The following is a 21,154-nucleotide window of genomic DNA, read 5'->3' as shown; positions in this document are numbered from 1 at the left end:
CCCTGTGGCACCCCAATAGAAACTGCCAGAGGTCCAGACAACAGGCCCTCCAATTTGACACACTGAACTCTATCTGAGAAGTAGTTGGTGAACCAGGCGAGGCAGTCATTTGACCAGCTCAGAAACTAGATTGCATAGTGGAGAAGGTACAGTGGGATTCGAAATGGTCGGTGATCTGTTTGTTAACTTGGCTTTCAGAGACTTTAGAAAGGCAGGGTAGGATAGATATAGGTCTGTAACAGTTTGGGTCTAGAGTTCTCCCCCTTTGAAGAGGGGGATGACCACGGCAGCTTTCCAATCTTTAGGGATCTCAGACGACACGAAAGAGGTTGAACAGGCTAGTAATAGGGGTTGCAACAATTGTGGCAAATAATTTAAGAAAGAGAGGGTCCAGATTGTCTAGCCTAGCTGATTTGTAGGAGTCCAGATTTTGCAGCTCTTTCAGAATATCAGCTACAGTATATCAATGAAATAAAATGCTGAAAAACAAAGTGTATTTTTATCCTCCGAAGAGGTGGAGTGGTGGATGGAGCCCCAAAAATATAAAAAGGAAATACAAAAATAAAATAGAAATGAAGATTTCACTCAGTTAAGCTGCAACTGGCCCAAAACAAAGTCTTTCTTCGCAGCACTTGAACATATGACTGGACAATATTCAAGATAAGATCAAGCTGAAGGACTTGCATTGTGGAGTGTGATGTCAAAAACGCAGAGCATCTCTTTATCACAGACAGACCTCTCCCCAGCTTTACAACTATCGAATCAATGTGTTTTGACCGTGACAATTTACAATCTCAGGTAACACCAATCTCCTCAACTTATTTATTTATTTCAATTGACTGATTTCCTCATATGAACTGTAACTCAGTAAAATCTTTGAAATGGTTGCATGTTGCGTTTATATTTTTGTTCAGCATAATTTGTTTACAGAGAAATAGCAGTGTAATTTGGTCAAACACAATTTTTCCCAACAGTTTACTAACAGCTGGCAGCAAGCTGATACGTCAGCTGTTAGAACCAGTGAAGGCCACTTTACCATTCTTTGGTTAACAGAATGACTTTGGCTTCCCTCCAGGACTGAGGACTAACACTTTCCTCTAGGTTCAGATTAAAGTTTTGACATATAAGAGTGGCTAAAGAGTCAGCTAACATCCTCAGAAGCGATAGCAATATTTATATATATTTATTTATCTCACCTCTCCCAAACTAAACAAAATTCTAACTTACAATGCTTTTCTGTCATTATTCGTTTTTTTTTTATGCATAAATATGTTTGCTCACTGTTCGTTGTTGGCATTTCCTACATAAGTTTGCCCAGTTTGCCAATGAAGTAATCATTAACATAATTGGCAACAGCAAATGGTTTTGTGATGAATGAGCCATCTGATTAAATGAAAGATGGAGTTGAATTTGTCTTTCTGCCCATAATTGAATTTAAAGTACTCCATTATTCTTTATATCATTGATCTTGGCTTCGTAATACAGTTTCTTCTTCATTTTGTTGAGTCTAGTCACATAATTTCTCAATTCGCAGTCAGTCGGCCAGCCAGATGTCCCCCCCCCCCCCATCTCCTTCAACCATACAGTTTTTAAATTCCTATGCAAGCTGGGCGAGCTAGATCAAGTTGGGCGAGCTATGCAAGCTAGAGCTACTTATCTGAGTGTGTAGAAATGGTGAGACCATCATTACACTCTTGGCACGGCACACAATCTATCTCCCTCAAACGATGCAATGTGATTGAATAAAATACAGTGTGGCCACAACTTATTAAAACGCAACACTCTTTGTCTTTGGAGCCTCTTCCACCTTAGATGTGGTGGCAGTCATTTTGATATTACTGTAAACAAATCCCGCACCGACCGCCTTTTCTCACCAAATTAGCGCTCAGCAATATGGGCAACCACAGCCAGTCGCTGGTCCATAGCGATGCCTTGCATGCTTTATTAGCTCCAACACGCCTTTTATTGTCCAACCCAGCCCAGCACTCAGCTTGCATACATCAGAGGCAGCAACAAGCTGATTTAGCCTGAAACGCAATGGGGGAGAAAACACCCAGCATTCACCTTTCCAGAGAGTGGGGGAGCGAGAGAAAGGGAGCGAGAGGGGAGAGAATCAGAAAGGCAGATAAAAAAGAAAGAGAGTAAAGCCAGGGAGAGGGAGATATAGTTCATTACAGCCGTTCTCTAAAATCATAGGTGTCTCTCTTTCATTAACCCGCGGCCCAACAATGCTGCAACGCATTTAAATTGGCTTGTTTAAACTGTGCATTCGTTTGCCCTTTTGATTGAAGTTTTTTGTTGAGGGATACAAAGGATGGAGCGAGCCCCAACCGCGTGATGCAGCTCGCGCACATTTCTATCTCATTAAAAGGCAGCATAATTAGGCCATTATGATTCAGGTGTAGATTGTCTCCGCAGCTCTGCGGGATACAGAATACATGTACAGTGCCTTGCGAAAGTATTCGGCCCCCTTGAACTTTGCGACCTTTTGCCACATTTCAGGCTTCAAACATAAAGATATAAAACTGTATTTTGTTGTGAAGAATCAACAACAAGTGGGACACAATCATGAAGTGGAACGACATTTATTGGATATTTCAAACTTTTTTAACAAATCAAAAACTGAAGAATTGGGCGTGCAAAATTATTCAGCTCCCTTAAGTTAATACTTTGTAGCGCCACCTTTTGCTGTGATTACAGCTGTAAGTCGCTTGGGGTATGTCTCTATCAGTTTTGCACATCGAGAGACTGAAATGTTTCCCCATTCCTCCTTGCAAAACAGCTCGAGCTCAGTGAGGTTGGATGGAGAGCATTTGTGAACAGCAGTTTTCAGTTCTTTCCACAGATTCTCGATTGGATTCAGGTCTGGACTTTGACTTGGCCATTCTAACACCTGGATATGTTTATTTTTGAACCATTCCATCCATTGTAGATTTTGCTTTATGTTTTGGATCATTGTCTTGTTGGAAGACAAATCTCCGTCCCAGTCTCAGGTCTTTTGCAGACTCCATCAGGTCCTGTATTTGGCTCCATCCATCTTCCCATCAATTTTAACCATCTTCCCTGTCCCTGTTGAAGAAAAGTAGGCCCAAACCATTATGCTGCCACCACCATGTTTGACAGTGGGGATGGTAATTCAGGGTGATGAGCTGTGTTGCTTTTACGCCAAACATAACGTTTTGCATTGTTGCCAAAAAGTTCAATTTTGGTTTCATCTGACCAGAGCACCTTCTTCCACATGTTTGGTGTGTCTCCCAGGTGGCTTGTGGCAAACTTTAAACGACACTTTTTATGGATATCTTTAAGAAATGGCTTTCTTCTTGCCACTCTTCCATAAAGGCCAGATTTGTGCAATATACGACTGATTGTTGTCCTATGGACAGAGTCTCCCACCTCAGCTGTAGATCTCTTCAGTTCATCCAGAGTGATCATGGGCCTCTTGGCTGCATCTCTGATCAGTCTTCTCCTTGTATGAGCTGAAAGTTTAGAGGGACGGCCAGGTCTTGGTAGATTTGCAGTGGTCTGATACTCCTTCCATTTCAATATTATCGCTTGCACAGGGCTCCTTGGGATGTTTAAAGCTTGGGAAATCTTTTTGTATCCAAATCCGGCTTTAAACTTCTTCACAACAGTATCTCGGACCTGCCTGGTGTGTTCCTTGTTCTTCATGATGCTCTCTGCACTTTTAACGGACCTCTGAGACTATCACAGTGCAGGTGCATTTATACGGAGACTTGATTACACACAGGTGGATTGTATTTATCATCATTAGTCATTTAGGTTGGATCATTCAGAGATCCTCACTGAACTTCTGGAGAGAGTTTGCTGAACTGAAAGTAAAGGGGCTGAATAATTTTGCACGCCCAATTCTTCAGTTTTTGATTTGTTAAAAAAGTTTGAAATATCCAATAAATGTCGTTCCACTTCATGATTGTGTCCCACTTGTTGTTGATTCTTCACAAAAAAATACAGTTTTATATCTTTATGTTTGAAGCCTGAAATGTGGCAAAAGGTCGCAAAGTTCAAGGGGGCCGAATACTTTCGCAAGGCACTGTAGATTGGCAATTGTGGTCCTGTATGGCTCAATTGGTAGAGCATTGCCCTCACAGTGCCAGGATTATGGGTTTGATTCCCAGGGCCACCAGTAAGTAAAATGTATACACACATGACTGTATTATTAGTAGTAGTATAGTTTGATGGAGAGAGGAGACAGAGGAAAAGGCTAAACCCTGACCTTTTGGCACCTCACAAATTCCCAGAGGCCCTTGTAGGGATAAATGATATGTTTAAAATAACTGTGGGGTCATTCAATAATGGGTGCATAAGCCACTTAAAGCCTTCTTCACAAATGGCACCCTTTTTTACAAAAGTAGCGCACTATGTGGGGAATAGGAAGTGGCCAAAGTGTAGAGACATACAGTATGAGAAGGGGAGTAATAGTAGTCCAACTGAGCACATCATTTCCGCTAACTCCGCAGACATTTTCCAAGAACTGAGGCCCAGAACTGTTCAGTGCACTTGATAACTAATGGCTTGTAACTTGGATCAAACACTGAAACAACGCCCCAACAAGACTCCCACAATGTTGTCCAAACTTACATCGTTCACATCACACAAGGCAGGAAATACACAATTTGTGCAATAATATTTTACACGGTCTCCAATATTGAACTTTTTGTGCAAGGGTGTGAAAGAGAAAGACAAATGGTTGATGGGAAGGGGGAAGAGAAGGGAGAGAGGGGGGGGAGACAGAGTAGGTGTGAGAGAGCGGATGTCTAGGTCGCAAAAACAAGAATAATGGGTGGAATATCATGCTTTTCTCTCTCTCTGCTAATCCAACCTGCACATCATCAGGAAGAGAAACCAACAGAGCATCACCAGGACTCACTGACTTCGTCCCAACTGGCACGCGATTCCCTTAATAGTGCACTATATTTATGACCAGGGATTATTGTCGAAAGTAGCACGCTATATAGGGAATAGGTTGCCGTTCCGGATGCAGTAATTGAGCTCAGAGGGAATAGTCCACTGGAAGGGAAGGGTCAGACTCCATATGAGTCTGCGTAGCAGTAAGTCGTCCTGTCGTCCTGTCGTGTCGTGTCGTGTCCCTGTATATTTCGTTTATTTTTCGTTTATTTTTCGTTTTTTTACATAGCTATCCCTTTAAAAACATTTTGCTAAACCTAAGCTTCCAATGGATCTTCACAACTAGCTATCTAGCTAAACCGCAACCCCGGATGATTACCCCTGGCTAGCGTTTCCACCCACTTAGCTTGAAGCTAGCCCGGCCTGCGCTACCACCGTAGCATACTCCTGAGCTACAATACCCGGTCCCACGACCGGTCTATCGATGTCACCGCATGAAGAGGAATAAACAGACTCACCCCATCGCGACGTCCCCCAAAGGCTAACTCTCTAGCCCTCGCTATCTCCCTGCTTGCTAATTCGGCCTGCTAACTGCTAGCTTGTCCAGCTCCGGTCCGCTAACTGCTACCTTGTCTAGCCCGGGCCTACAAACTGTTAGCTTGTTAGCACAGGCCTGCTAACTGCCTGAATCGCCGCGTCCCAAACGCCCACCGGACCCATATTTACTTTCTATCTCTTTTGACTTTTAATTTGTTTATACCTTCCGGAAACCTGCCTCACCCAATGTGATACGGAATCGCTATTATTTTTTATTTATTTTTAGAACACACTCAAGAACCTCCAGAAGCTAACCAGCTAACTAGCTACAAGCTATTTAGTCATTGTTATTTTTTTTTTTAAACCTGGATAACACTCGCCAGTCCAGCTTCCCTGCCCCATCCACCGCTGCCCCCTGGACACTGATCTCTTGGCTACATAGCTGATGCACGCTGGACTGTCCATTAATCACGGTACTCCATTCTGCTTGTTTGTTTTATCTGTTGGCCCCGTTGCCTAGTCTACGCCATTTTACCTGCTGTTGTTGTGCTAGCTGATTAGCTGTTGTCTCACCTACTGTTTTAGCTAGCTTTCCCAATTCAACACCTGTGATTACTGTATGCCTCGCTGTATGTCTCTCTCAAATGTCAATATGCCTTGTATACTGTTGTTCAGGTTAGTTATCATTGTTTTAGTTCACAATGGAGCCCCTAGTTCCACTCTTCATACCCCTGATAACTCCTTTGTCCCACCTCCCACACATGCGGTGACCTCACCCATTACTACCAGCATGTCCAGAGATACAACCTCTCTCATCATCACCCAGTGCCTGGGCTTACCTCCGCTGTACCCGCACCCCACCATACCCCTGTCTGCGCATTATGCCCTGAATATATTCTACCATGCCCAGAAACCTGCTCCTCTTATTCTCTGTCCCCAACGCTCTAGGCGACCAGTTTTGATAGCCTTTAGCCGCACCCTCATACTACTCCTTCTCTGTTCCGCGGGTGATGTGGAGGTAAACCCAGGCCCTGCATGTCCCCAGGCACCCTCATTTGTTGACTTCTGTGATCGAAAAAGCCTTGGTTTCATGCATGTCAACATCAGAAGCCTCCTCCCTAAGTTTGTCTTACTCACTGCTTTAGCACACTCTGCTAACCCTGATGTCCTTGCTGTGTCTGAATCCTGGCTCAGGAAGGCCACCAAAAATTCAGAGATTTCCATACCCAACTATAACATCTTCCGTCAAGATAGAACTGCCAAAGGGGGAGGAGTTGCAGTTTACTGCAGAGATAGCCTGCAAAGTAATGTCATACTTTCCAGGTCCATACCCAAACAGTTCGAACTACTAATTTTGAAAATTACTCTCTCCAGAAATAAGTCTCTCACGGTTGCCGCCTGCTACTGACCCCCCTCAGCTCCCAGCTGTGCCCTGGACACCATTTGTGAATCGATCGCCCCCCATCTAGCTTCAGAGTTTGTTCTGTTAGGTGACCTAAACTGGGATATGCTTAACACCCCGCCAGTCCTACAATCTAAGCTAGATGCCCTCAATCTCACACAAATCATCAAGGAACCCACCAGGTACAACCCTAACTCTGTAAACAAGGGCACCCTCATAGACGTCATCCTGACCAACTGGCCCTCCAAATACACCTCCGCTGTCTTCAACCAGGATCTCAGCGATCACTGCCTCATTGCCTGTATCCGCTACGGAGCCGCAGTCAAACGACCACCCCTCATCACTGTCAAACGCTCCCTAAAACACTTCTGTGAGCAGGCCTTTCTAATCGACCTGGCCCGGGTATCCTGGAAGGACATTGACCTCATCCCGTCAGTTGAGGATGCCTGGTCATTCTTTAAAAGTAACTTCCTCACCATTTTAGATAAGCATGCTCCGTTCAAAAAATGCAGAACTAAGAACAGATACAGCCCTTGGTTCACCCCAGACCTGACTGCCCTCGACCAGCACAAAAACATCCTGTGGCGGACTGCAATAGCATCGAATAGTCCCCGTGATATGCAACTGTTCAGGGAAGTCCGGAACCAATACACGCAGTCAGTCAGGAAAGCTAAGGCCAGCTTCTTCAGGCAGAAGTTTGCATCCTGTAGCTCCAACTCCAAAAAGTTCTGGGACACTGTGAAGTCCATGGAGAACAAGAGCACCTCCTCCCAGCTGCCCACTGCACTGAGGCTAGGTAACACGGTCACCACTGATAAATCCATGATTATCGAAAACTTCAATAAGCATTTCTCAACGGCTGGCCATGCCTTCCGCCTGGCTACTTCAACCTCGGCCAACAGCTCCGCCCCCCCCGCAGCTCCTCGCCCAAGCCTCTCCAGGTTCTCCTTTACCCAAATCCAGATAGCAGATGTTCTGAAAGAGCTGCAAAACCTGGACCCGTACAAATCAGCTGGGCTTGACAATCTGGACCCTCTATTTCTGAAACTATCTGCCACCATTGTCGCAACCCCTATTACCAGCCTGTTCAACCTCTCTTTCATCTCGTCTGAGATCCCCAAGGATTGGAAAGCTGCCGCAGTCATCCCCCTCTTCAAAGGGGGAGACACCCTGGACCCAAACTGTTACAGACCTATATCCATCCTGCCCTGCCTATCTAAGGTCTTCGAAAGCCAAGTCAACAAACAGGTCACTGACCATCTCGAATCCCACCGTACCTTCTCCGCTGTGCAATCTGGTTTCCGAGCCGGTCATGGGTGCACCTCAGCCACACTCAAGGTACTAAACGATATCATAACCGCCATCGATAAAAGACAGTACTGTGCAGCCGTCTTCATCGACCTTGCCAAGGCTTTCGACTCTGTCAATCACCATATTCTTATCGGCAGACTCAGTAGCCTCGGTTTTTCGGATGACTGCCTTGCCTGGTTCACCAATTACTTTGCAGACAGAGTTCAGTGTGTCAAATCGGAGGGCATGCTGTCCGGTCCTCTGGCAGTCTCTATGGGGGTGCCACAGGGTTCAATTCTCGGGCCGACTCTTTTCTCTGTGTATATCAATGATGTTGCTCTTGCTGCGGGCGATTCCCTGATCCACCTCTACGCAGACGACACCATTCTATATACTTTCGGCCCGTGTTTGGACACTGTGCTATCTAACCTCCAAACAAGCTTCAATGCCATACAACACTCCTTCCGTGGCCTCCAACTGCTCTTAAACGCTAGTAAAACCAAATGCATGCTTTTCAACCGGTCGCTGCCTGCACCTGCATGCCCGACTAGCATCACCACCCTGGATGGTTCCGACCTAGAATATGTGGACGTCTATAAGTACCTAGGTGTCTGGCTAGACTGCAAACTCTCCTTCCAGACTCATATCAAACATCTCCAATCGAAAATCAAATCAAGAGTCGGCTTTCTATTCCGCAACAAAGCCTCCTTCACTCACGCCGCCAAGCTTACCCTAGTAAAACTGACTATCCTACCGATCCTCGACTTCGGCGATGTCATCTACAAAATGGCTTCCAACACTCTACTCAGCAAACTGGATGCAGTCTATCACAGTGCCATCCGTTTTGTCACTAAAGCACCTTATACCACCCACCACTGCGATTTGTATGCTCTAGTCGGCTGGCCCTCGCTACATATTCGTCGCCAGACCCACTGGCTCCAGGTCATCTACAAGTCTATGCTAGGTAAAGCTCCGCCTTATCTCAGCTCACTGGTCACGATGGCAACACCCATCCGTAGCACGCGCTCCAGCAGGTGTATCTCACTGATCATCCCTAAAGCCAACACCTCATTTGGCCGCCTTTCGTTCCAGTACTCTGCTGCCTGTGACTGGAACGAATTGCAAAAATCGCTGAAGTTGGAGACTTTTATCTCCCTCACCAACTTCAAACATCAGCTATCTGAGCAGCTAACCGATCGCTGCAGCTGTACATAGTCTATTGGTAAATAGCCCACCCTTTTCACCTACCTCATCCCCATACTGTTTTTATTTATTTACTTTTCTGCTCTTCTGCACACCAATATCTCTACCTGTACATGACCATCTGATCATTTATCACTCCAGTGTTAATCTGCAAAATTGTAATTATTTGCCTACCTCCTCATGCCTTTTGCACACATTGTATATAGACCCCCCTTTTGTTTTCTACTGTGTTATTGACTTGTTAATTGTTTACTCCATGTGTAACTCTTTGTTGTATGCTCACACTGCTATGCTTTATCTTGGCCAGGTCGCAGTTGCAAATGAGAACTTGTTCTCAACTAGCCTACATGGTTAAATAAAGGTGAAATAAAAAATTAAAAAAAATTGCCAGATGCGATACATACACCTCACACTCAGTAGCTAGCTAACATGTCAGAGGTACTGAGTGACGAGAGGTAATAGCAACATTGGAAGGAGGGAGAGGGAGGACAGAGGGACTGAGCGCGCGACGGAGAATGAGGGGAAGATAAACAGAAAGATTTAGTGTTGGATGGAAGAGAGAAAAAGACATTGGCCCGTGTCCCAAATGGCCCTGGTCAAAAGTAGCGCATCACATAGGTAGTAGGGAGCCATTTGAGATGGAGACAAAGACAAGAGGGGTATAGAGGGGTGTCTGACCTGTGAAGGAGGTGGCACCAGCTGCAGTTGAAGTTGATCTGGGAGGAGATGCAGCTGTCACAGCTGGTGAACTGGAGACACGCTAGGGAGGGAAAACGACACACACACACACATGTTACAACACACACGTTGCAACACACCTGTTGTATTCGGGTGCATGTGACAAATGCATCTTTATTTATTTTTTTACATGTTACAACACACACATCACAACACACATATGTTACAACACACATATGTTACAACACACCCATGTCTGCTGACTCACAACACTGGTCCAGAGCTCTTAACAAGTAAAAATTCAACTTAGAATGTTGTATTTGATGATGCAAAACTGGGGCCATATTGCTGATCCAGGATCAGGTCTCCCTTGTCCATGTTATCTTGTGCATTGTGATCTAAAAGGCTAAACAACTGACGTGAAATTAGAAAACCAACTCTGAGACGCCTGATACATATGGGCCCAGAGCTGAACAAGTCAAAACCAACATAGAAATCCATATGTGGATCATTAGAAAGTTGTAGTTTGCTAATGCAAACAGATCATTCTCAAAAGGGAGGAGTTTGACACACAGGTGTCCCTGAAATGATGGGATACAGTCTGAGGAAAAATCTATTAGGCAGACATTGAACAGACCCCTCTATATTTCACCTATGACAAGGTCTAGAATCTAGACTAGTTTATGGGGGCCTACTTGTGTTGTCATTATCATATATCATATCGTGAGCCATGTCTATTGAGAGGAATCCATCTTACTCGGTAGAGGCATCATCTCCACTGCTGTAGAGTTGGTGATTTTGGTCTTTGTCAGCTCCACACGATGGTACTCATAGATCGTTCTCCGACGAACATCTGGATGTGGTGAGGGAGAGAAGGAAGGAGAGAGAGAGAGAGAGAGAGAGAGAGACAGAGAGAGAGAGAGAGAGAGCGAGAAAACACCTGTCACAAATCTTCCTCAGAGAGCTGAAACTAGGACAAATTGTCCCCAAAGAAGGGAGTGAGAGAGCGAGAGAAAAATAAGAAGAGAACAGAGAGGCAGAATCAGGCCATAAGGGAAGAGAGCTACCACAGCATTTATTTATTATTTATTTTTCCCTCTCTCGGTTTGTGTCCAACAGAGAGCCTGCCACTTGGCAATTGGGTGGGAAGCAATGTCCCACTAGAGCTGATATCAATCAGAGTCCCTGTTGAAAGCCCCCAGTTCCTCCAGGCAACTTCCCAAATGGCACACTATTCCCTATATAGTGCACTACTTTTGACCATGGCCCACTTTGGTCAAAAGTAGTGCACTATGTAGAGAATAGGCTGCTATTTGGGGTGCAGACCAGTGACTAGAGTCATCTGCAGAAGGAGACACCAGGCAAGGTAAGCGGAAGAACAGCAGTCCCTCCCTGGACCCTATAACTCAAACGCTTTTTCAATCCCACTGCAAAAATGGCCCACTTGGTTTTGCAGTACACTATGCATAGGGAGAAATGCTCAAAGTATTATATATTCATGTAAAGGCATACTGTAGCTCTACCATTGTAATCTCATAAATGTAACAGATTTGCTAGTTTATACCTTAATTCTAGTAATTTATCTGGTGTGGCTAAATCAATGTTAAGTGACTGAAATTCCTGGAATACAATGGGACGTTTATACAGTAAATCAGTGAGAATAATTATTTTATAAAGCCATATGACATTGTTCGATATATTACACATTCTATAATACACACATTTTCATGAGCAACGAGCTGGAAAATGTCAATTCAATACACAGCGCTGTGGCTGTGGAACATATACAACAATGAGTTTGACTCCTAGCGACCCCCATTCATCATATGCACTTACTGAATACACACTTACATCAATGACCAATATGAAATGGACACATTTTGCGTGCTTGGATTAGTTTTGATCTAAGAGGAAAGCCATGTATCCTTTTGCGTGCATTAAGATACTGCCAATGTAATGTTAAAACCACTAAATCCCCTATTCTATTCTGTCTGTATTATGATGTTATCCATCTGCAGATGCAGAAACCTGTAGGAAACGTTGTGTTGAAATACTTGTTTCTTAAAGTTCTCTGAACAATTCGAGAACAATCCCAATGTCAAACAATTTGGATAATTTTTTTCAACTTTTACGAAACGTTCTGGTAACTTCATATGACTGCAGGGGCAGTATTGAGTAGCTTGGATGAAAAGGTGACCATTGTAAACGGCCAGCTCCTCAGTCTCAGTTGCTAACATATGCATATTATTAGTAGTATTGGATAGAAAACACTCTAATGTTTCCAAAACTGTCAAAATGTTGTCTGTGAGTATAACAGAACGGATATTGCAGGCGAAATCCTCAGGAAAATCTAAGCAGGAAGTGGCTTCTATTTTGAAAACTCCATGTTCCATAGCCTCCCCTTGCTGGATTTAAAGGGATATGAACCAGATTCCTTTTCCTATCGCTTCCTCAAGGTGTCAACAGTCTTCAGACATAGTTTCAGGCTTTTATTTTGAAAAATGAGCCAGAACGATAACATCGCGCCAAGTGGTCACATGAGTTTTGCTTGCGCAACAGAATTTGGACAGCCATTGTTTTCCCCTCTCCTACTGTGAAAGACATTTGCGGTTGATATATTATCGATTATATATTTTAAAAACAACCTGAGGATTGATTATAAAAACGTTTGACATGTTTCTGTGGACATAATGGAATTTGGAATATTTGTCTGCGTTGTCGTGACCGCTCTATCTTGTGGATTTCTGAACATAACGCAACAAACAAACTGGGGTATTTTGGATATAAAAATCATACAAACGGAACATTTGTTGTGTAACTGGGAGTCTCGTGAGTGAAAACATCCAAAGATCATCAAAGGTAAACGATTAATTTGATTGCTTTTCTGATTTTCGTGACCGAGCTACCTGAAGCTAAGTGTACTTAATGTTTTATTGTGCGATCGATAGACTTACACAAATGCTTGGATTGCCTTCCCTGTAAAGCATAATTTCAAAATCTGACACGACAGGTAGATTAACAAAAGGCTAAGCTGTGTTTTTCTATATTGCACTTGTGATTACATGAATATAAATATTTATAGTAATATTTATTGTATGTAGCGCTATGCTATTCAGCGGTTGTTGATGACACTAATCCCGATAGGGGGATTGTAGCCATAACAGGTTAAAGTAATGAAATACTACAAAAAGTATGTTTTTTTGTTGTTAAATTTCATCACACCAGCCTTCGCTTTGGCTCCCCCTCCTGTCTAGCTCAGGTGTTTGGAGTTGCCGGCCTTCTAGCTGCTTCCGAACCTACTGCTGGCGAACGTCCTTCACTCATCAACCCCGGACTTGCCTCGTCATCATTACACACACCTGGTTCCAATCCCCACTCTATCACTGTATTTTTACCCCCTCTACCATTTGTCTTTGTCGGTCATTGTAAATGTTACTTGTTTTCCTGAGAGGAATCTCTCCTACTAATTCCTGAGCACTTTTTCACTTTTCACTTTCAATCGCGGGAAAATAAATGGGACGAACTGAAAACACATATTCTACCAACGAGACATTAAAAACTGTAATATCTTATGTTTCACCAAGTCGTGGCTGAACGACGACATTAATAACATACAGCTGGCAGGTTATACACTATCGGCAGGATAGAACTCTAGACCAAATCTGACCATAATTCTATCCTCCTGAAATTAAAGCAGGAAGCACCAGTGACTTGGTCAATAAAACAGTGGTCAGATGAAGCAGATGCTAAACTACAGGACTGTTTTGCTAGCACAGACTGGAATATGTTCCAGGATTCTTTCGATGGCATTGAGGAGTACACCACATCAGGTCACTGGCTTCATCAATAAGTGCATTGATGATGTCATCCTCACAGTGACTGTACGTACATATCCCATCCAGAAGCCATGGATTACAGGCAACATTCGCACTGAGCTAAAGGGTAGAGCTGACACTTTCAAGGAGCGGGACTCTAACCCGGAAGCTTATAAGAAATCCCGCTATGCTCTCCGACGAACCATCAAACAGGACTAAGATCGAATCGTACTAGACCGGCTCCGACGCTCATTGGATGTTGCAGGGCTTGCAAACTATTACAGACTACAAAGGGAAGCACAGCCGAGAGCTGCTCAGTGATACGAGCCACCCAGACGAGCTAAATAACTCCTATGCTCGCTTCGAGGCAAGTAACACTGAAACATGCATGAGAGCCTCAGATGTTCCGGACGACTGTGTGATCACACTCTCCGCTACTGATGTGAGTAAGACCTTTAAACAGGTCAACATTCACAAGGCCGCTGGGCCAGATGGATTACCAGCATGTGTACTCCGAGCATGCGCTGACCAACTGGCAAGTGTCTCACGGACATTTTCAAACTCTCCCTGTCTGAGTCTGTAATTCCAACATGTTTCAAACAGACCACCATAGTCCTTTTGCCCAAGAACACTAAGGTAACCTACCTAAATGACTACCGACCTGTAGCACTCACGTCTGCAGCCATGAAATTCTTTGAAAGGCTGGTCATGGCTCACATCAACACCATTATCCCAGAAACCCTAGACCCTCTCCAATTTACATACCACCCCAACAGATCCACAGATTACACAATCTCTATTGTACTCCACTCTGCCCTTTCACACCTGGACAGCGAGTAGTGCTTACGGCCCAGTATATCACCGGGGCCAAGCTTCCTGCCATCCAGGACCTCTATACCAGTCGGTGTCAGAGGAAGGCCCTAAAAATGGTCAAAAACTCCAGTCACCTTAGTCATAGACTGTTCCCTCTGCTACCGCACGTTAAGCGGTACCGGAGCGCCAAGTCTAGGTCTAAAAGGCTTCTAAACAGCTTTTACCCCAAGCCATCAGCTAGTCTTCCGACTAGCTTGGAAGGACGGTACCGTGCAGTACCGTAGAGCCCTTACTGCTGCTCGATCATCCTATTTTTCTAACTTAATTGAGGAAAATAAGAACAATCCGAAATTCCTTTTTAATACTGTCGCAAAGCTAACTAAAAAGCAGCATTCCCCAAGAGAGGATGACTTTCACTTTAGCAGTGATAAATTCATGAACTTCTTTGAGGAAAAGATTATGATTATTAGAAAGCAAATTACGGACTCCTCTTTAAACCTGCGTATTCCTCCAAACCTCAGTTGTCCTGAGTCTGCACAACTCTGCCAGGACCTAGGATCAAGAGAGACGCTCAAGTGTTTTAGTACTATATCTCTTGACACAATGATGAAAATAATCATGGCCTCTAAACCTTCAAGCTGCATACTGGACCCTATTCCAACTAAACTACTGAAAGAGCTGCTTCCTGTGCTTGGCCCTCCTATGTTGAACATAATAAACGGCTCTCTATCCACTGGATGTGTACCAAACTCACTAAAAGTGGCAGTAATAAAGCCTCTCTTGAAAAAGCCAAACCTTGACCCAGAAAATATAAAAAACTATCGGCCTATATCGAATCTTCCATTCCTCTCAAAAATTTTAGAGAAGGCTGTTGCGCAGCAACTCACTGCCTTCCTGAAGACAAACAATGTATACGAAATGCTTCAGTCTGGTTTTAGACCCCATCATAGCACTGAGACGGCACTTGTGAAGGTGGTAAATGACATTTTAATGGCATCGGACCGAGGCTCTGCATCTGTCCTCGTGCTCCTAGACCTTAGTGCTGCTTTTGATACCATCGATCACCACATTCTTTTGGAGAGATTGGAAACCCAAATTGGTCTACACGGACATGTTCTGGCCTGGTTTAGATCTTATCTGTCGGAAAGATATCAGTTTGTCTCTGTGAATGGTTTGTCCTCTGACAAATCAACTGTAAATTTCGGTGTTCCTCAAGGTTCCGTTTTAGGACCACTATTGTTTTCACTATATATTTTACCTCTTGGGGATGTTATTCGAAAACATAATGTAAACTTTCACTGCTATGCGGATGACACACAGCTGTACATTTCAATGAAACATGGTGAAGCCCCAAAATTGCCCTCGCTAGAAGCATGTGTTTCAGACATAAGGAAGTGGATGGCTGCAAACTTTCTACTATTAAACTCGGACAAAACAGAGATGCTTGTTCTAGGTCCCAAGAAACAAAGAGATCTTCTGTTGAATCTGACAATTAATCTTAATGGTTGTACAGTCGTCTCAAATAAAACTGTGAAGGACCTCGGCGTTACTCTGGACCCTGATCTCTCTTTTGAAGAACATATCAAGACCATTTCGAGGACAGCTTTTTTCCATCTACGTAACATTGCAAAAATCTGAAACTTTCTGTCCAAAAATGATGCAGAAAAATGTATCCATGCTTTTGTCACTTCTAGGTTAGACTACTGCAATGCTCTATTTTCCGGCTACCCGGATAAAGCACTAAATAAACTTCAGTTAGTGCTAAATACGGCTGCTAGAATCCTGACTAGAACCAAAAAATTTGATCATATTACTCCAGTGCTAGCCTCTCTACACTGGCTTCCTGTCAAAGCAAGGGCTGATTTCAAGGTTTTACTGCTAACCTACAAAGCATTACATGGGCTTGCTCCTACCTATCTCTCTGATTTGGTCCTGCCGTACATACCTACACGTACGCTACGGTCACAAGACGCAGGCCTCCTAATTGTCCCTAGAATTTCTAAGCAAACAGCTGGAGGCAGGGCTTTCTCCTATAGAGCTCCATTTTTATGGAACGGTCTGCCTACCCATGTCAGAGACGCAAACTCGGTCTCAACCTTTAAGTCTTTACTGAAGACTCATCTCTTCAGTGGGTCATATGATTGAGTGTAGTCTGGCCCAGGAGTGGGAAGGTGAACGGAAAGGCTCTGGAGCAACGAACCGCCCTTGCTGTCTCTGCCTGGCCGGTTCCCCTCTTTCCACTGGGATTCTCTGCCTCTAACCCTATTACAGGGGCTGAGTCACTGGCTTGCTGGGGCTCTCTCATGCCGTCCCTGGAGGGGGTGCGTCACCTGAGTGGGTTGATTCACTGTTGTGGTCATCCTGTCTGGGTTGGCGCCCCCCCCCTTGGGTTGTGCCGTGGCGGAGATCTTTGTGGGCTATACTCAGCCTTGTCTCAGGATGGTAAGTTGGTGGTTGAAGATATCCCTCTAGTGGTGTGGGGGCTGTGCTTTGGCAAAGTGGGTGGGGTTATATCCTTCCTGTTTGGCCCTGTCCGGGGGTGTCCTCGGATGGGGCCACAGTGTCTCCTGACCCCTCCTGTCTCAGCCTCCAGTATTTATGCTGCAGTAGTTTATGTGTCGGGGGGCTGGGGTCAGTTTGTTATATCTGGAGTACTTCTCCTGTCCTATTCGGTGTCCTGTGTGAATCTAAGTGTGCGTTCTCTAATTCTCTCCTTCTCTCTTTCTTTCTCTCTCTCGGAGGACCTGAGCCCTAGGACCATGCCCCAGGACTACCTGACATGATGACTCCTTGCTGTCCCCAGTCCACCTGGCCATGCTGCTGTTCCAGTTTCAACTGACCTGAGCCCTAGGACCATGCCCCAGGACTACCTGACATGATGACTCCTTGCTGTCCCCAGTCCACCTGGCCATGCTGCTGCTCCAGTTTCAACTTCCACCTGACTGTGCTGCTGCTCCAGTTTCAACTGTTCTGCCTTATTATTATTCGACCATGCTGGTCATTTATGAACATTTGAACATCTTGGCCATGTTCTGTTCTAATCTCTACCGGCACAGCCAGAAGAGGACTGGCCACCCCACATAGCCTGGTTCCTCTCTAGGTTTCTTCCTAGGTATTGGCCTTTCTAGGGAGTTTTTCCTAGCCACCGTGCTTCTACACCTGCATTGCTTGCTGTTTGGGGTTTTAGGCTGGGTTTCTGTACAGCACTTTGAGATATCAGCTGATGTACGAAGGGCTATATAAATAAATTTGATTTGATTTGATCAGACTCCTGAACACCTAATCAAACGGCTACGCAGACTATTTGCAATGCATTATATAGGGAATAAGGTGCCATTTGAGACATCCCATGAATATTCATTGTTCTAATATAGGTGAGAATGCAGAACTATATAGAGACATTATGCCCTATTAAAATGTGTGAAAAACAGTCAGTGTGCTTTGCTTTGTTTCGGCACCAAAAACATCTGACCAATGCAAGGTACCATACAGTAAGTCTAGCTAGCTACTGTATCAGCTGTCTTTACCCTGAATACCACCCCTCTCCTTGCCTTCCCTATGGCTGGCTTCCTCTGGCCCCAGGCAGTGGGATTATAAAGTGTGTAATGATAGCATGGATGGACCAGAGGAGAGGTCTCTCACTGTCTGCCTGCCTGGGAATGCTCCTCTGTGGGCAGGCTGTCTAGACTCTGTGGCCTGGCTCGGTTTTCCTCCAGGCGATGGGAAGAGGTTATATTGCCCCTAGACGCTGATCTTGGATTTCCCTCAAACAGTTAAGGATTAGGATTGGGGGAGGGAAAACTGATCCTAGATCTGCAAGTTGGGAAAACTTCACCCCATAGCCTGGGAGGGAGGAAGCTTTAATTTACAGCAAATACAGGCCGTCTCAGCCTGAGCATCAACAAGCGGTAATGAAGATTTAGCTGCCCTGCTCCAATACATCAAACAAAAGGAGCTTTGCAGAAGTGTAACTAACATCAATTATGAACACAAAGATCAATTAGGTCATAATCTAATTAAAAGCACAGGCAAAATAATGCATTGGCCCAGTCAATATCTCACCAGATGGAAAATACAATGGATAATAGGCTACTGGTCTGGTACACACCTACACTCTTAGAAAAAAGGGTTAGCTGTCCCTATATGAGAACCCTTTTTGGTTCCATGTTGAACCCTCTGTGGAAAGGGTTCTACATTGAAGTCAAAATGGTGCTACTTAGAACCAAACGTATTCTACTTGATACCAAAAGGGTTCTCCTATGGGGACAGCCAAAGAACCCTTTTGGGTTCTAGATAGCACATTTTCTTCTAAGAAGACTCCTTTATAACAATGATCTATTATGAAAATCTGAATACCAGACCAGGAAATGATTTCTTATTCATTCACCCTTGCAAGTTGGATGAGAATCAATGGAAATGTGACATGGAGACCTTGTGCAATGAGTTAAAAACCACTGAGGGGATGAGGTAATCTAAATTCAGAATAGTGCTTTATTGCCAGAGCCTGTGTGCCTATAGGAACAATGGAGTCCAAAACTGCCGGGGGGAAGAAAATAATCGATGTGCAGGTAGATTTTCATTACACATACTGTTCCAACAGCACAGTGATAATAATAATTACTGTCTGGAACAGAATAGCACATAGGACCCTGACAGTGAGGTTAGTTCCCTATTCTTTTCCTACTCACTCAGCCGATAGAAAAGCTACAGTTCCGTGCCAGTGTATTTCCTGCCGTCAACATAACAATCATGCAGCTTTCATTTCACCGTCTCATTAATTCAGAAACCTCGCTACCACACAGCGAGATCTCTAGCTTTGAGCAGATTACCTCCAATATCTGTTCCCTGAAATCTACGTAATCACCCCAAAATACAATACAAATACAGACATTGGACATGGAAATTCAGCAATATCATAAATTGAATGGATATGATGAAAACACAAGGACCTCTATCTGAGCTCTGACTGTATAATAATGAGGTGAGCAAATTGTGGGCCAGCTATTGTACCACAGCTTCCGCAGTGAATTAGCAAAAGAAAACACAGTCTGATAAGACTTAAGAGTGTACGTCTGCAGGCAGACAGGTATTAAAATGACTGAGGCACTTCTGGTTTTGATAACCTCATCAGAATAATGCATGAGGGTGACTGCGAGTCTGGCTGTCCGTGCATCTGGCTGCCCAGCCCGGGGGTGGCTAAATAAAAGCCTAGCACCTGACCTGCTAAATATCTTGTCTGTACAAGGATATCTTCCCCCTGCTAACGCCAGTGCAGCACAGGCCAGGCCCAAACGCCATGGCCTGGCTAGCTAGCAGCATAGAATATTAAATTTCACAACTTGAGCATGGCTTAAGGAGAGGGTTAGAGGGATCCTCTCCGGCTGCACTAGCTGTGTGTGCTCAGCCCAATATTGTCAGTATGACCAGTCTAGGGGTTTTGTATGTCAATGGTTGCCTAGATTGGTTCTCAAGTAGAGGCAGCTGTTTACTGTTGTCTCTGATTGGGAACCATATCTAGGCAGCCATATTCCTTGAGTATTTCGTGGGTGATTATCTATGTCTATGGATGTTGCACTCTGTGTTGATAGTGGTCATGTTCATTTTGTTTGTTTCGTGTACTTTGTTATTTCGTCTTACATTAAAAGAATGTATTCACATCACGCTGTGCTTTGGTCCTCCGATCCTTACTACTCCTCCTCGTCAGAGTTCATTGGCAGCAGAAACACTTATTGACTCGCATGAGTTCCCCCCTCAACACTGATTACTCAGCCCTCCAGCTGCCTGGGCTCTTCTTAAAATAGTGTACTCTATATGGGAATAGGGTGCCATTTGGGATTACCTATGTTACGCTATGAGACCTGGAGGCTAAAGCCCCCAAGCAATCACGCTAGTCTAAATACATAACTTATTTTTCTTAATACTACAAGAAACCGCAGTGAAGATTTTAGACATGATCAATACTAACTGTGAAAAAAAGAACAACCAGGCCTTAAAGTTAATCTACATTTAAAAAGACAGACTTTTTTTTGCCAGAGAATAACAAATGAGTTCCATGCAGTGGTGGGGATTGGGATATCACAGCAGGAATTCAGCTCATCCATCTGAACCAGATCCCCCTGTGCTGTTGCAGATTTAGGCTGCATCCTATCCCCTCTACAGTGCCTTGCAAATGTACTCATCCTCCTTGCCGTTTTTCCTATTTTGTTGCATTACAACCTGTAATTTGGATTTAATGTAATGGAAATACACAAAATAGTCCAAATTGGTGAAGTGAAATAAAATAAAATAAACTTGTTTCAAAACATTCTAAAGAAGAAAAAAGTCCTGCGTGCATATGTATTCACCCCCTTTGTTACGAAGCCCCTAAACTAAATCTGGTGCAACCAATTACCTTCAGAAGTCACATAATTAGTTAAATAAAGTCCACCTGTTTGCAATCGAAGTGTCACATGATCTCAGTATATATGCACCTGTTCTGAAAGGAGTCTACTGGCTACTTTGAGCTGAGTTCCTGCTGTGATATCCCAATCCCCACCCCTGCATGGAACTC

The 21,154-nt window shown here is 44.2% G+C and overlaps 1 protein-coding gene across 1 annotated transcript in view; it reads right to left on the bottom strand.

The window, feature by feature from the left end:
- Window positions 1-21,154, bottom strand: part of LOC109908777 (plexin domain-containing protein 2-like) — a 171,908-nt gene that overhangs the window by 39,864 nt on the left and 110,890 nt on the right. Inside the window, exons 8-9 of the mRNA XM_020507469.2 lie at window positions 10,734-10,829; window positions 9,977-10,058 (exon numbers count right to left, since the gene is read on the bottom strand). Of these exons, the coding sequence (XP_020363058.1) occupies window positions 9,977-10,058; window positions 10,734-10,829 (178 nt within the window). The remainder of the gene's footprint in view (window positions 1-9,976; window positions 10,059-10,733; window positions 10,830-21,154) is intronic.

This window comes from Oncorhynchus kisutch, linkage group LG18 (assembly GCF_002021735.2).
Source record: "Oncorhynchus kisutch isolate 150728-3 linkage group LG18, Okis_V2, whole genome shotgun sequence".
NCBI classification, from domain to species: domain Eukaryota; kingdom Metazoa; phylum Chordata; class Actinopteri; order Salmoniformes; family Salmonidae; genus Oncorhynchus; species Oncorhynchus kisutch.
This window is presented reverse-complemented; position numbering and strand designations above follow the sequence as displayed.